This window comes from Acomys russatus, chromosome 6 (assembly GCF_903995435.1).
Source record: "Acomys russatus chromosome 6, mAcoRus1.1, whole genome shotgun sequence".
NCBI classification, from domain to species: Eukaryota; Metazoa; Chordata; class Mammalia; order Rodentia; family Muridae; genus Acomys; species Acomys russatus.
In genome coordinates this window covers 18,578,673-18,595,326 of record NC_067142.1, presented here as the reverse complement: position 1 = coordinate 18,595,326, position 16,654 = coordinate 18,578,673, and the positions used below count along the sequence as shown (strand labels likewise).

The 16,654-nt window shown below is 52.1% G+C and overlaps 1 protein-coding gene across 1 annotated transcript in view; it reads left to right on the top strand.

The window, feature by feature from the left end:
- Positions 1–16,654, top strand: part of Gli2 (GLI family zinc finger 2) — a 227,555-nt gene that overhangs the window by 188,817 nt on the left and 22,084 nt on the right. The window contains 3 exon segments of the mRNA XM_051147255.1: positions 5,005–5,207; positions 6,414–6,599; positions 15,525–15,726. Coding sequence (XP_051003212.1) covers positions 5,005–5,207; positions 6,414–6,599; positions 15,525–15,726 — 591 coding nt within the window.

The window sequence follows — 16,654 nt, the reverse complement described above, 5'->3', positions numbered from 1 at the left end:
CTCCCTGCTGCCAGGGTTACAGCCACCCAGTTTTTTCCATGGGTGCCGGGGCTCGGGCCTCTAGCCTTATCCTCACGCTTGCACAGCAAGCGCTGCTCACTGAACAATCCTTGCCTGAGCCCACTTCTCCATTTCCAACTTGTTGTCTCCTTCCATTCTTGGCGTGTGCACACTCTTGTGTGCGCACACTCGCACACACCCAGGCTATGATCAGGTGGCTGACATAGCTGGCCCTTCTCCCTGTGGTTCAAGCCAGAGCTCTTCTGAGCTTGGTCCACCAAGAGTTCAGAAGTGGGTAGCAGGTGTCTTGATTTGATCCCCAGGGCCAGATCCAGCCCCGTGCCAACATTCTACTAGCCTCTCAAATAGACTATCGTGCCCAGAAAAGCCTCCGTGGCTGTTTGTACTCCATGGCTCCAGGGCCCAGATCCTACTGTTGCAGGCCTAACCTGCCACCTCTCTGGCATGAGGGAAGATAAAGACTAGGCCTTTAATCAACTCTGTTATCAGACGGTGGCCTATCCCCCCACTGTCCCCTGGTAAATCTGTTTGGGATAGCTATAAGGACTTCTAAGAGTGTCTTACCAAGGCCACCAGCAGGCCAGAAGTCCTCAAGAGCTGTTCTGTAATGGAATGGAGCAGGCCCCAAAGCTGGGAACTCCACCAGGACACAAACTTGGCTCCGGCACACTCCCAGTTGCCTTCTTGGCATGGGCGTGAGGGCAGTCATGACTTCTTCTCTGGGCTCGTGCCCTCTGTAGGGCCATGCTGTACAGGAGTTGGCAGGGCTGCAGTTTCCTTGGTGACCACCATGACAGGGTGTCCAGTGCCCTGCAGGGAGCTCCTGTATGCTCCACAGAGCTTGGGGCTGAGAGAAGAAAGGTCATGCCTGGGCCGAAACTTGGGTTCCCTGTTTCCTTGGCAGTGAGGGACCCTAGAAAAGGGAAGCAGTAGTCTTCTTCCCCTACAGGGTGACAACCACTCTCTGAAGACAGAGCTTGTTCCTCTGTGTGGAGACACAGATACCACCTGCCCCCTTCAGGCCTACTCATCCCTGGGCACTCTCCTCCCCTTGCAGAGTGGCCCCATGATTGAACTCCTATTACCTTGACAATACTCAGTCCTGCCTCCTGCCCGTTCCAGAGCTCAGGGGGATCTGAGTCACCTCAGACAGCCTACCTGGGGCTACTGTGTGGCTTCAGCCTGATGCTAGACAGCCCCCATGTCATCACTGACGGTCTTGGGGCCCCAGCTGTGCCTAGATCACACTGCAATCTCAATGTCAAGGAGGCTCCATTCCTGGGTTTAGGGTCACTTACAGCCATCAGTTTGTGTCCTTGTCATCATCTCATTTCTGTTGCTGTGATAAAATACCCTGACAAAAGGCACCTTGGGAGAGAAGAGGTATTTGGGCCACAGTCCATCACTGTGGTGGAGTCCAGGTAAGAAGCAAAAGCATCACAGCCAAGAACAGAGACAGAATAAATTCATGCACACTTACTTGTGTCCAGCCTGGTCTCTAAAGTCTATAGTCCAGAATCCCCAACTTGGGGAATGGTACTGCCCACAGTGGGCCGTGTCTTTCCATATGAACTAACAATCAAGATAATCTCCTTCAGATATTCCCATAGACCAATCTGAGCTAGATGGTCCCTCATCGAGATTTTTTTTTTCCTAGACGATGTCAGGTTGTCAAACTAAAACTAAGCATCGGAGTCTTCAAACCCTAGCCTGGCACCCTTTGCACACCGACTTCATCCTGCATTGAGCCCAGTTGCCAAGGCATGGAACTGCAGCCTCAGGCCTATCCCTGGGAGCCATACTGTTGTTCTCCCTGAGTCTGCTCTTCCCAAAAGTGCCCACGTGTGGCAGGAACCAGAGCCAGAGAGCTACTTGGGTCTGAAATGTATCAGCCAGCTCTCCTCCCTTGGAGACACACCTCAGCCCCTTCACAGAGCAAGGCCACAGTCAAGCCCCATAGTAGTGCAGTTCCCCACAGGTGCATCCCCTGCATAGGTGGCTTGAGTGTGACAGCAGCTAAAAGTGGCTTGTGACGTAGGCCCTCTTCTACCAGTGAGCTTGCTGTAGACTAGGAAAATGTCTCTGGGCACATTCAGATTGCCTTTCCTGGTCAGGTGTGCATGTTCAAAGGTGCCTGGGTAAGCCATGCTACTGGGAAGAACCCAGTGGCTTTGGGAGAACAACTTAGACCCCAGTAGTGTTCTTTGGGAGGTGCAAAATAAGTTTGTGAAGGAGCTTAAGGAAGGGAGTCGTCCAGCCTGCCGCCTGACCCCCATTGAGAATGAATTTGCGCTAGACAGAGGCATCTGGGGCTGTGGACAAATTGCAAGGCTGCACATGGCTAAACAGGCTCATTAGGCTTACATGGCCAAGGCCCTGGTATCACAGAAACCAAAGAGTGACACAGCAGAATGTTTCCTTTCAGATGAGTGGCTTGACTCTCAAGAAAGAATATTTGTAAAACCCAGATGTGAGTGCATCTGGCCGTCACCTGCCTGTCATACATTGTGCTGCATTGAGAGTCAGGTTAGTTTTCATGTACAGTTGGACACACTGAGTCATCATGGGTGGTTTTCTCGGTAGCCAGGCTCATCATTGGCTCCTGTGGTAGCCAATCAGAATGTCACTCCACACAGCATCACTGTCCTGCAGTGACTATACGATGCCTTCCCTGGCTTCACACTGTGCTCCTAGTTTATGCCTGCTGTGTGTGGCTCGTGCACTTTGGAGGTTCGTTATCCTAGTTTCATTTTCTGTGATGATACCCTGACAGAAAGCAACCTAAGGGAGAAAGAGTTTGTTTTAGCTCATAAATTCCAGGTTACTGTCCATTGTTGTGAAGAAATCAAGGCAGAAACTTCAAACAATTAGTCACATCACACATGCACACACAAAAGCAGAGAGGGATAAATGCACACATGCTCCCTTGCTTGGCTCCTCTTCCTTTTCCTCTTCTCTTCCTCTTTCCTCTTCCTCTTCTTCTTCCTCCTCCCCCTCCTCTTCTTCCTCTTCCCCTTCCCTCTTCCTCTTCTTCCTCCTCCTCTCCTTCATCTTCTTCTCCTCCTCCTTCTTCTTTTTCTCAGCTGAATTTCACCACTCTTACACAGTTTCGGACCCTGCCTAGGGAATGGTGCCACCCAGAGTAGACTGGGGTTTTCTATACCAACTAATTTAATTAAGACCATCCGCTAAAGTCATGTCCACAGGCCAGCCTAATGTAGACAACCCCTCCCAGAGCCTCTCTTCCCAGGTGATTCTACGTTGTACCAAATCAACAGTTAAACTAACTATCACAGCCTGAGGATGAGTTTTGGAGTAGGTGTCTCCAAAACCTGGAGGCCCTGTGTCAGCAGGCCAAGAGTTCTAAAAGACTCTTAAATAGTGAGCAAAGCTATAGACTCTAATGCATATAGATAGTGACTGCAGCCATCCCAAGCAGTGGGAACCAAGCCATGTGCCCATGTGACTGCTGAGAGTATTCCAGACAGGGGACTCTGAATGAGTTACGTCACGACAGAGCTAGAGCAATAGTCCACATTTTAGTTTGAGCTCCCAGCTTGAACACCATTCTTGGACTGTCACAGTGACTCAGTTGGTAAAGTGTTTGCTTTGCCAGCATGAAGTACAATTGCCCAGGACATACGTAAAAGAGCTGAGCATGGTGGTGCAGTGTGTGCTTGTCCCCAAACCTGGGGAGGCAGAGACAGGTGGATCACAAGTTTAGCTAGCCAGCCTATCCTCTTTGGGTTCCAGGCCAGAAATAGGCATGATATTTAAAATACAATTTAAAAAGTTAAAAGGTGAGATGGCTACCATCTGAGAAACAACAGCTGGGACTGACCTCTGGCCTACACACACACACACACACACACACACACACACACACACACACACACACACACATGCACACACACACACGCACGCACGCACGCACGCACACGAAGATTTATCTTGAATTTTGAACTTCTCCTTCACTGCTGATTCTGCATCTGAGTGATGTCACTGAAACCAAACATCTACTCCTACAGATCCAGCCTTTTTTTTTTTTTTTCTTTTTAATGTACACAATGTTCTGTACTGCATGTACACCTGCCTGCCAGCAGAGGGCACCAGATCTCATCATAGATGGCTGTGAGACACCATGTGGTTTCTGGAATTGAACTCAGAACCTTTGGAAGAGCAATCAGTGCTCTTAACCTCTGAGCCATCTCTCTAGCCTCAGATCCAGCCTTTTGCTCAGTCTGTTAGCAGTGAGATCCCTTCAGATCTCATTCCTGGAGTTAGTGTTCCCACCGTCTCTGTACTCTCCATGTTCTTAGCATACATGCATATGCCCATGCATTGACCTGCACATGCACACAGGAGCAGGGTTGCAGCCCAAACACATGGTCAGCTGGGCGCAGGCCCAGCAAATCCAAAGGGAGGATTCAGAGTTCCACTACCAGACTGCAGTGATGGCAGTGCCAGTATGCAGCCTTCTTTCTGTGGGCATGCGCAAGCACATGCAGGTCAGACCACAACTTCCAAGCATCATTGCCCAGTTGACTTCCACTTTTGGTTTGAGACAGTGTCTCTCTCTCGTCCTTGACCATGGCCAGGCAACTATACTAGCTAGCCAGTGTGCTCCAAGGGTCTGGCCATCTCAACATGGCTAGAATTACAGCCCATTGCACCACTCCTGGGTTTTACCATTGTCTTGGGTATCGAACTCCGATCCTCAGACTTGCAGGGCAGGCACTCTACCCACTAAGCCATCTCTCAAACCCCCATGGAGCTTCCAGTCTGGATCCACTGGCTGATTCTTCCGAGGTCTGACTCTTAAGCTAGAGATGCCTAAGGGAGATTGACATAGAAAATCAAAAGGACAGGCTTCTGGAAGCCTCTCTGTGAGTGCTTGCACATGCCAATGGCTACCTCTGTGGTTCTTAGTGGGGGATTTGCGTCCCACAGGTCTTCTGAGAATGTCACCTTTTGTCTCCACAGGCCTCCCACCCTAAGTGGCAGCCCAGTCATCTCAGATATCTCCTTGATCCGGCTTTCCCCGCACCCAGCTGGCCCGGGAGAATCTCCGTTCAGCGCCCACCACCCCTATGTGAGCCCCCATATGGAGCACTACCTCCGGTCTGTGCACAGCAGCCCCACACTCTCGATGATCTCTGCAGCCAGGGGCCTCAGCCCCGCAGATGGTAAGTAGTGTTGGGGGCGGAAGCTGCCAAGACATCTAGTGGGATGCCAGGTGTGACCCGCTGGCTCTGTCCACACAGCCAGCCTGTTTACCATCATCTTCCAATAACACGCAAGATTACAATGTCATCAATGGATATTTCGTCTATTGATTAGATCAAAGTCATTGATTAGATCCAGTCATTTCCCCCAAGCACCACCTCTGTACATCACATAGGGACCCAGCACCCTGGCTGTATCCCGACCCTAGCAGCCACATCCTAGGCACAGGCTTCTGCTTGCAGCACACCAAAGGCTGCAGAAGCTAGTATTAAGTAGGGGCTCTGAATAGGTACTCAACATCAAAAGTCAGAGCTGGCTGCTGCCTGAATCTCTGTTTCTGTCCCTGCTCTGGTCAACACAGATGGGCTCCCAACCCCCAGGAGTCCCCTAGAACTGGAGTCACAGGCAGCTGAGGCCCCAGCCTCCACGGATAGACCAGTGGTGACTTTGTGTGAGCTCAGATGCTTGAGAGAGAATGGACCAGCCCACTAGTTGATTCAAAACAGCAGCGAGGAGAATCACGTAATACGGTTTCTCTCTCAGATCTAACCTTTCCTAGGGGCTGAGGAGACAGCTCAGCTGTTAAGTAGGAGGTCAGTCCCTCCGAACCCAAGTTTTTTTTTTAAAGGAGAGCAGGGAGGGGCACTGAAGCCAATGGCAAGCAGTCAGAATCCCAGCACTGGGAGGCAGAGACTGAGGTTCACTTGTTAACGAGCCTAGCCGAATCAGAGGTCCAGGTTCAGTGAGAGGCCCTGTCTCAAAAAGACAGTGGAGAGCAATTGAGGAAGAAAGACGTGAATCTCTGGCCTCCATGTGAGCACAGGTGGTGATGGGTGGCCTAGGAGGCCAAGCATGGAGACCCCAGGCCAGAGGTGAATTCTTTTTTTTTTCCTTCCTTAAACAGGAAATTCATATCTTAGATTATATATATGTGTGTGTGCATGCATGTTTGCATAAGTTAACCCCCCCCCAGAGGCCAGAAGAGAGTGCTGGATCCCATGGAACTGGAGTTACAGGTAGTAGTGATCCACCGAACATGGGTCTTCTGCAGCAGCAGTATGTGCTTGCTCCTAACCGCTGAGCCACTCCTTGGATAGTAAATTCTGACAGTTTCTGTCTCCAGCCCTTGGATAGTCAGTTCTGACGGTTTCTTTCCTCTGTGCCAGTGGCCCACGAGCATCTGAAAGAGAGGGGACTATTTGGTCTGGCTGCCCCCGGTACCAACCCTTCAGACTATTACCACCAGATGACCCTCATGGCAAGCCACCCTGCACCCTATGGGGACCTTCTGATGCAGAGCGGGGGTGCTGCTAGTGCACCCCATCTCCATGACTACCTCAATCCTGTGGATGGTGAGTACTGCAGGGTGTAACATAGGGAGAGGAAGGGAGGGGGACTGGCACAGAAAGCAGTCCTTCAGTCCCTTTTGTAGACAAGAGACACAAATACAAGTCTACACTGCTAGCCCCAGGGACTGAGGCTGTGTAGCCCAAGAGCCTCAGGGTCATCACAAAGAATGGATATACTCACTTAAATTTGGGGGGGAGGATCTGCAGTGGGACGTGCAGACACTATGCACCACCAGGAATCAGTAAGCTAAGATGGAGTAGGGTAAACAAAGTAGGGATGGAGAGGCTCATGCTGGCCTAGTGGGGATGCAGTTTTGAGACAGAGTCAAGGAGCCAAAGGTATCCATCCCTCACTAAACGTGCAGGGGATGCTCTTCAGGCACAGAACTGAAGAGGCCAGCCTAGCAGCTGGCTCTGGGAAGGGCTGTCCCAGCAGAGGGCCAGCAGGTGCAAGGGGCCTGCATTCCTGCTCTGCTCTGCTCAGGAGACCAGTGGAATTGGTAGAAACCAAGTGAAAGGCCAGTGTTCTGGGGTGGGCTGTGACAGCTAGTTGGGACTTGATAAAGGCCTTATGCTTTGCTGGAGTGAGACGGGGCTGTGGAACCGTTTGGGGGAGATGTGCAGAGAAGGAAAGAGATGCTGTACCATTGGAAAGCATCTCGTTCGTGCTGATCTGAGAACTGAGCCAGGGCAGGCGGCAATAGAGCCCATCGGGGAGCTGTGGATGGGTCGCATTACGGGACATTACTGGATTGAGATGTAAGGCACGCTCCCAGCTCACACGTGGGCATGCAGGCAAAGAGGGGGTGCGCTACTTATGTTCCTCTTTGCTGTGACCAAGTATCTGACCCACACACAAACACACCCAGTAATAAAACATGATGAAAGCAACTTAGGAAGGAGACTTTATTGTGACTCACCGTTCAAGGAGATACTATCCATCGTGGTAGGGATAATATGGTGGCATCCATTGTGGAAAGGCAGAGATGGGCCATTTTCTCTTTGTATTCAGTCTTGGGCCCCAGCACATAGAATGACTCACACTCATGGTGGATTGTCTCACCTCCAACAGTGTGATCCACCTGCATGTGTCCTAGATAATTCTGTATCTTTCCAGGTTTAACAGTTGTTACGTCATAAAGAGTCAAGGGCGATGCCAGGGTCTAGGGCCCAAGTGATAGGATGGGCTGTCAGTGATGAAGACGGGCATGTGGTAGGCTGCTTTGCAGGGTGGACGGTCAGGAGTCTTGGGTAGATGGGGTCCTTGGTACACATCAGACACTGTGCCCTTTCTTCTCACTAGAAGCCACCCTTGTGGCTGCCTCACAGGGTGTCCTAGCTCCCTGCCTAAACAGCAGCATACAGACCATGGGAAGGAAATCGAAGCTCAATGCTGTTGCCCCCGTTCCACCTGGCAACCCTAAAGCTGTCCAACGATGCCTGGGATTCGGGCTAAGCAGAGAGGAGTGGGAAACCCCCACCAAAGACTAGGCTAGGGAGCGCCTTCGGGCCGCAGTGACACGTGGTGGGAGGAGACAGACCTGCAGAGAGGCCATCTGCTCCTGCGGGGCAGCAGGTTGAAAACGGGCTGTGACAGCTGTTGAGAGGCCACCACCGAGGCTGCATGATTCAGGGTGGGCCCAGATCATCCAGGCCTCAGCTCACACCGGAGGTAGGCGCCGTTCCTGGGCTGCCTGCCACAGCCACCACTGCTGTGCTCCAGTGGAGCTCCCTCTACACAGAGGCAGGACGAAGCGTACTTCCTCTCCCAGAAGTCTGTCTAGATGCTTTCCGCCTCCAAGAACCACCTCACGCCCAGCAGGAAGGCAAGGTCAGGTTTCTCTGCGCATCCCTGCCACTCCCTGATGGGAGCCGCTGAGTGCCAAAGCAATGGTCGCCCCTGACATTCAGTGTAGTGTGCGTCCCTCCCTCAGTGCCTTCCCTCCCGAGGGTGTTGGGTCCAGGATTCAGCACTGTGTAGGTAATTAGGTCCCATCTATGGGGCTCTTTTCCCATCCTTGCCCTCTGGCACAGCAGGTAGTGAGGCTAGGGGCTGGGGGAGGAGGTGCATCCCAGACACAATGCTTTCCAGTGCTGGGAACACAGCCACAGCAACACAGTAGAAGGGAGGGGCTGAGGCCAAGAGCAGCATCCTGCCTCTGCCACACCAGCTTCTGCCGCTGTGGTAGTCTCCCTCCAAGTCCTAGAGCAGGCACGTGGACATCCCTGGCAAAATGGACAGACACACTGATGCCATGGCTAGGGGCCCAAGTTGAGCAGGTGTGCTCACACAGCAGGTAAGGCACCTGTAGGCAGACAGGAGTCATCCTGTGACGGCCATCCTGAGCACCTGACTGGGTATGCACCTCCATGCAGTGCCACGCATGCAACAGAGAGAAAAAACGACAGTGAGCATTTCTCCTGGGGCTGGAATTAGGACCTTCCTGAGGATGAGAAAACAAGTCCCTAGGTCTCCAGGTAGAATTCTAAGCCTTGCACAAACTGAGCCACAGCACCCCTTTGCCGGTTCCTGAGCCCTAACCTCAAGAAGGTGGCGAGGCAGCTGGGTCTGGATTCGGCACAGAGCAGCAGCACAGGAAAGAGACAGGAGCTGGTCCTGATAACTAGTGGAGAGATAAGAGGGAGGGCCTAGGTCATCTCCTGCTGTTCCCCACTTTCCTTGGGATAGCTAGGCCTAGAGATGGCAGTGAGCACGGAGCCTACATGTCAAGTAGAGATGCTAACTTAAAGAGAACACAGAGGATGTGATCTCCTTGCTGGCACACACTGGGTGCTCAGTTAATGCTAGGTGTCACCTATCGCTACCAGCTTCTCCCTCTCCAGGAGTCCATATCTTAGCTGCCATCACCTCTCTCCATCTGGTGCTTCCTCCCAGGCCATAAGCCACTCTGGGCATCATGTCCTCCTCCTCATCCCCTATCCGTCTTGTCCCTGGATGTGCTTGGTGTGGCCTGTGTCCTCTCTCCCTTACTGTTGTTACCGCAGTTATCAGGGTCACCGCCTGGGCCCTGGCAGTAATAATGAGCCAGGCTCAGCTGCCCATCCTCAACAGGCCAATTAAACAGACCAGACACAGTGAAAAGCAGAGAAAGGAGGGTTACTCACAGTGGCCATGCTGGAAAGAGGAACAAAGAGGTTTAGGTTTAGGTTTTAATGGAGGGCAAGAGGTATACATAGCTTAGCCAGCAGTCCTGGCCAAGGTGTGGTCCAGCCATCAAGTCTTCGCTGCGAAGTGGTCTGGCAAGCTGTGTGAACTCTCTGAGAGACAAGCTCACCCTCAAGCTGGCACTGGCTTCCAGCCCTTTCCTTCTCCTGGGGAAGGTCCTTTTTTTTTTTTTTTTTTTTTTTTTTTGAGTCTGTTATCACATAACCAATGGAATGAACACAGGTATCTCTTTAGGATTTCTTCTTTCCTGCAGCCCATCGCCGCCTCCCAAAGCAGGTCCCCTGCTGCCTCCTGCTCTGCATGACTGTCTGTCCGTCTCCTGCCTCCTGCTCTGCATGTCTGTCTGTCCGTCTGCTGCCTCCTGCTCTGCACGTCTGTCTGTCCATCTGCTGCCTCCTGCTCTGCACGTCTGTCTGTCCGTCTGCTGCCTCCTGCTCTGCACGTCTGTCTGTCCATCTGCTGCCTCCTGCTCTGCACGTCTGTCTGTCCGTCTGCTGCCTCCTGCTCTACACGTCTGTCTGTCCGTCTGCTGCCTCCTGCTCTGCACGTCTGTCTGTCCGTCTGCTGCCTCCTGCTCTGCATGTCTGTCTGTCCGTCTGCTGCCTCCTTCTCTGCATGTCTGTCTGTCCATCTACTGCTTCTTGCTCTGCATGTCTGTCTGTCCATCTGCTGCCTTCTGCTCTGCACGTCTGTCTGTCCATCTGCCGCCTCCTGCTCTGCATGTCTGTCTGTCTATCTGCTGCCTGCTGTTCTGCACGTCTGTCTGTCCGTCTGCTGCCTCCTGCTCTGCATGTATGTCCTTTTGCCATGCCTGAGGATTTTAGGTCTGTGAGGCTCCAAAGGCATCATGGGCCTGGTCACCTGAGGCACCAGTGGAGCTCTGCATGTCTGACTGTCTGCCATGCCTGAGGGTTTTAGGTCTGTGAGACTCCAAAGGCGTCATGGGCCTGGGCACATGAGGCACCAGTGGAGCTCCAAGTACCCTACTCTAGCTGACCTAGACTTCCTTCACATAAGACAGCCAGCCTTGCTGCTGGACCAGGTAGTTCAAAGCCTCTAAGACTGATGTGTCAGGAGTTCCTTTTTGCTCAATATTGTGACAGCAGAAATGGCGCCCTCGCTCATTCAGCAGCTGTTTACTCAGCCTGCATCCCTGCATCCTAGTTAGGTTTCTCTATTGCTGTGGCAGAGCACTGCTCAAACCTACTTGTTGGGGAAAGGGTTTATTTCGTTTTACAATGTCCAGGTGACAGACCATCTCCGAAGGAAGCCAGGGTAGGAGCTCAAGGATCCTGGTGGCAAGAACTGCTCACGGGCTTGCTCCCCCCGGGCTTACTCAGTTTGCTTTTTTATACAACCCAGGACCTCCTGCTGAGAGGTAGCACCACCCACAGAGACCTGGCCCTTCCCAAATCAGTCATCAATCAAGAAAACATGGCCACAGGCTTGCCTACAGCCAATCTGGTGGAGACAATCTCTCAGTTGAGGCCTCTTCTTCCCAGATGAGTTCAGTTTGTGTCAAGTACACACACACACACACACACACACACACACACACTGAACTAACCATCACAGTATGTATCACATACCAGGCCAGGAAGTCACGACCTGACCCGACCTGTTACTGTCTCTTCTCTCAGCACCTGCCCCCATGTCTTGAGTTGAGACAGGGGCACTCAGCAGAGAAGAGAACATTCCAGAGGTTTTGCACATCCACCAGAGCCGTGGAGGCAGGATCTGCCAGACCATGACGCAGCCTAGGCGGAAGGCTGATGGGCACTTAGCCCTCTCACATCCTTTTCCTCCAGCTCTGGTGTGGCTACAATACAGCTTTACCTGAGTCAAGTACCCAGGGAAGAACAGTGCGTTTAACGTTCATAACTGATGTGACTTTGGGGTTAAATATATGGTTCTTAAGATGGAACGTTTTTTCAGATAGGGACTAGTGTAATTATGGGCTGGCTGGAGCTCACTAGGTAGCTGAGAATGGCCTTGGATCCTTTGCCTCTACTTCTCAAGTGCTTAAGTTCCAGGCCTGTCCCACTGCCCGGCACATGCACTGGTGTCATGGCACTTTATTTGCTGCTGGGCACAGTACTTAGGGCTTCATATGTGGTAGACAAGCACTCCACCAAGTGTACTATATTCCTAGAACTTTACATTTTTTCCTGAAGGGGCAAACTTGGTCATAAACTGAAGGGGATGTCTCTGCCTAAGAACCTACCGTAGCTTCTAGTGGCTTTTGTGTACACATTAGGTGAATCAGAAAGACAGCAAGGCCTCTGACAGTTCCAGACACCGATGCCACCGTCCTCTCTGGCCCAGAATGAGGGCGAGGACAGGCACCTGCAGCGCTAGCACAGGCTCACTTCTCCTTCGACGTCCTTTCTTCTTCACGTGCCTGATTTTCAGCAGGATGGCCAGGAGCTGAGCCACTGAGAAGGCAACAGAACTAGTCACAAAATCCACGGCCGTCTATTCCTCTGCTCGTGGCTCTGCAGAGAGCACAGAGTTCACCTGTTGTCACTGGCCCAGAGGATGGCCCGATCCCACACTAGGCTGTTGGCGCTGGTGCTGTAACCACAGTACTGCAGCAGCCAGAACCTATGTCCCCCATCACTCTGAGAAGATTGAAATGTTCTGATTGAAGTACTGTCTGCTCACAGCCCTGTAACTCCTCCCAGCTGTGTGTTTTATTGTCATACTGACACTAATGTGACACCCCTTTCCTGCCGCTCATCCTTTAAGCAGGCTGCGGATCTAGGGTGGGGAGGCTGAGAAACTGATGACATTGATCTCACAGGAGAGAGGCAAACATCGCTGGGGCCTCGGGGGACTGATTCACGCAGGAGTCCAGGCCCAACCTGGGACAGAAGGGAGACTGAGGCTGAGGAGAGCAACAATGCGTCCCACAGGCTGGGAGTGAGCTGGGGGCAGAGAGGCCCTTTGATGAGCCTGCGTTGACAAGGCTACATACAGTTCTATTTTCCTCATGGGGGGCACTCAAGGCCTTTGGTTTTCTTGCCCTTGTGATGTAACAGAAAATGGGGTCACTGGTCTCTACCTAAGTCCCGAGCTCTGTGGCATCGCCATGAAGGTTCCCCTATGAGAAGCACAGGGGTTTGGGTCAGTGGAGTGTAGATGGGTAGACTCCCTGGCCTCAGTTCCTCAGAACACAACCCGAGGGTGAGTCCAGAACAGCCCAGAGCCTGCTATGGTGGGCTGCACCCACAGTCTCGGCACTAGGAAGATATAAGTGGAAGGATTAAGAGTTCAAGGCCACCCTCAGCTACATCCTGTCCTCACAAAGGGGGGAGGAAATGGAGTGTGGTGAGGAAGAGTTGTCCTATTCATAAAGGGCTTGGCCTCGAAAGCACAAGGACACAAGTTCAAATTCCCAGAACCCTCTTGTGGAAAGCCGGAGGGGTGACCTGCATCTGTGAGCCCAACAGTGGAGGAAGGATTCTCTGGATGCTCGGAGGCTAGCCAGCCTCGCTGAATCAGTGGGCCCAGGCCAAAGAGTCACCTGTCTCAAAAAAAAAAAAAAAAAAAATCAGTGGTCCATGGTCTCTCTGCGCACACATGTATATGTACACATGCTCACATATGTGTCCATGAACAAGAAGGCGGAGGGCGAGAGGGGAGAGGAAGACTAATGGATGAGGCAGAGTCAAAGATAGGTAGAGACAGGAACAGGCCACATCAGACATTCTCTGAGGGATGACAGGCAAGTGGCCAGTCACTTGGTGGCCAGTGTTAGGACAGGCAGTGACCACAGATGAATGGCTGCCATGAGCGCACTAGTCCCCAGACATAAATCACAGGCAAAGCACGGGAAGTGAGTGCCAGGCTTTTCTTCCTATTTAGTGATTTATCAAGGGAAGAGGCGCGTTAATAAACACATTTCCCTCGAGGGCCAGAAATAACAGAGATGAATACCACTGTCAGTTTTGGCCTGCTTCCTCTTGTTAGGGGCACCCAGGAGGGTGGGAGTCAGAGCGTTCGCAGCAAAAAAATCTCTTTTTGAAAAATATATGACGATGAGCTGCGGTGATAGCTCAGTCAGGAAAGTGCTTGCCTTGCAAGCCTGGGGCCCAAGATCCGTTCCCTAGGATTCCTGTGGAAAAGGGTGTGCTGGGACACCCACGGGTGGGGGGGACGGAGACAGGTGCATCCCTGGGATTGGTGGCCACTCAGCCTAGCTTACTTGGTGAGTTCTATCTAGGCCAGTAAGAGACACTGACTAAAATGGGAGGTAGACAGTTCCTGAGGAACGACACCTGAGAATGTCTTCTGGTCTCTACATGCACATAGGTGCACACGAGCAAGCACATAAACACAAGTGCCGAAAGAAAACATGCATGCCAAAGACATGTATATGCATGCATATACCCTTAGTGGATGTTAGAGGCTTTGTGCCCCTCTTGTGTTCCCTGTTTTCCACGTAGTTCATAGCAAAGAGTGTGTAGGAGGACACACACACCCCCTTTTGTATCTAGCTTTGCAATAAGGATCATCAAGGCACAGAATGCAGTGCTCAGAGAATGCGCGGAGGGAAGCCAGTGTTGCAGCTTAATGCTCCAGGCTCAGTCATCTTTTCTAGACTTTGGCCCTTTTCTTCATCATAGAGAAAGGCCCACTCTGCCCATCCGCACCGCTTGAAGAAGCCCTAGGAATTTGCCATTTCACCCAGACATGTGGACAGGGTCAAAGGTCCCATCCTCAGGACTCTGTCTGACTTCACAATGAGCCTGTACAATACAGCTGCCTTTATTAGGAGGAGGCAGGGGAATGTTGTGTGTTGTCCTGCACAGCATTTGGGCAGGACCAAGGCTGCTTACAGGCAGCATCTCCAACCGATGCATGCATGCGTGTGTGCGTGTGTGTGTTGCCCAGAGCTCCCAGAGGGAGGCCAGCAAGGCAGGGGAGCCATTGCTCCTTACTGGTGTCTAGACAGGCAACGACATATTCCAGCACTCACCTTAATTTGCTATGGTCCAGGCCACCCATCACCTAACTTCACATCTTATGGCAGTACTGAAGGATGCCGCTAACATAATAACCCCACTGTAAAGTGCCAGGTGGGACAGTGAAGAAACTGTAGGGACCAGAGTCATCCAGTGATATCAGACCGTTTCTAGGCCACTGGTGTCGAGAGAAGAGATTCAGAATTTCTCTCGGAGCTGATGTTGAGGGGGAAGGGCAGAGTGGGACCTGGAGTGCCAGGAGCCTGTGTGTGTGTGTGTGTGTGTGTGTGTGTGTGTGTGTGTGTGTGTGTGTGTGTGTGTACCTTCATGCAGGGGTGTATGTGTGCATGTTCATGAGGTACATACATTCAAAACAGCGCATTCTCATAGCTCAGGTGGCCCATAGCTGAGGGTCTCCAAGTGTGAGCACATCTGTGTGTCACATGACCCCTTCTTGATGCTCCTCCTCTGCCCCTGTGGTTTCTCACAATATCCTTCTCAGTAGGTTCCGGGGAGCCAGCCAGATGCCAGGAGTGTGGAGCCCCCATCCAGGCCTCTGCTTAGCAAGTGTCCTGCCAGGTGCAGGGGGTTCTGGTGTGATCCAAGCTGCAACAAAGCTCATGACCCTGTGACCCCTAACCCTGCTTACTCGCCTCTCTTCAGTGATGAAAATGGGCCCATCACGCCACACCGTGGCATGGAGAACCCGTGAGCACTCATGATGTGGGTGGAAAGCCGGTGACACTAACATGCCTTTTGTCGGCTGTCTCACAGCGTCACGATTCTCTAGCCCACGCGTGACCCCCCGCCTGAGCCGCAAGCGGGCTTTATCCATCTCCCCGCTCTCAGATGCCAGTCTCGACCTGCAGCGTATGATCCGGACCTCGCCCAACTCGCTGGTGGCGTACATCAACAACTCCAGGAGCAGCTCAGCAGCCAGTGGCTCCTACGGGCACCTGTCAGCTGGTGCCCTCAGGTGAGCCCCAGCAGCAAGCCGAGGGGTGGGGGGCAGCTAAGACCTGGGAGCTGGCCTGGAGCCACGTGGCACAATCTGGCCTTACAGCTTTATACTGGGGAAAGGCGTCTAGTGCTGATAATTCAAAAGCAATAGTGAGGCTGGGCATGGCTCTTTGGTAGAGTCCTTGGCCAGCATGCACAAAGCCCCGGCACTGTATAAAACCAGGCATGGTGACACATGCCAGTCGTCACAGCACTCAGGAAATTGCAGCAGGAGGATCAGACTTTCAGAGCCATTGGTTGCATAGTGAGTTCGAGGACAGCCTGGGCTACATGAGACGCTATCCGAGAAGAACAACAAAACAATAGTGACACAGGGAGTTCACACCAACACTGGAATACGTCCTTACACAGTAAGCCTGCCGCCAGTGGTTCCACCATGACCTCAGAGGTAGCCAAGGTCAAAAGCGGCCTTCTTAGGAGCTAAGGAGATGACATAATGGGGAAAACAAAAACAAAAACTAGCCACGTGAGTATAAGGACCTGAGTTTGAATCCTCAGAGCTCATGTCAAGAGCCAGGTACATAACACAAGGAGTGGCTCAGCATTCCTATGGGGAGATAGAGATAGAAACAAGAGGGCCCTTGCAAGCCCACGGCCAGCCAGCCTGTAATATAGTATTACATGGTACATGTTACTGATAGCAGAAGTTGTCTCTGCCTTCCGTATGTATACCCAAGGCATATTCCTTACCTACATTTACAAATGCTCAAAAATGCCATACATATACACACACACACACACACATGCACACACACACACACAGAGTTGTTGATGAGATGGCTTTTCTAGTATTCCACTAGTATGGCAGAGGATATAGTTGCTGACTAACATGAAAGGCCACACCAGGTGTGACACGGATGTGGTCCACAGCCTAAGCACTAGTA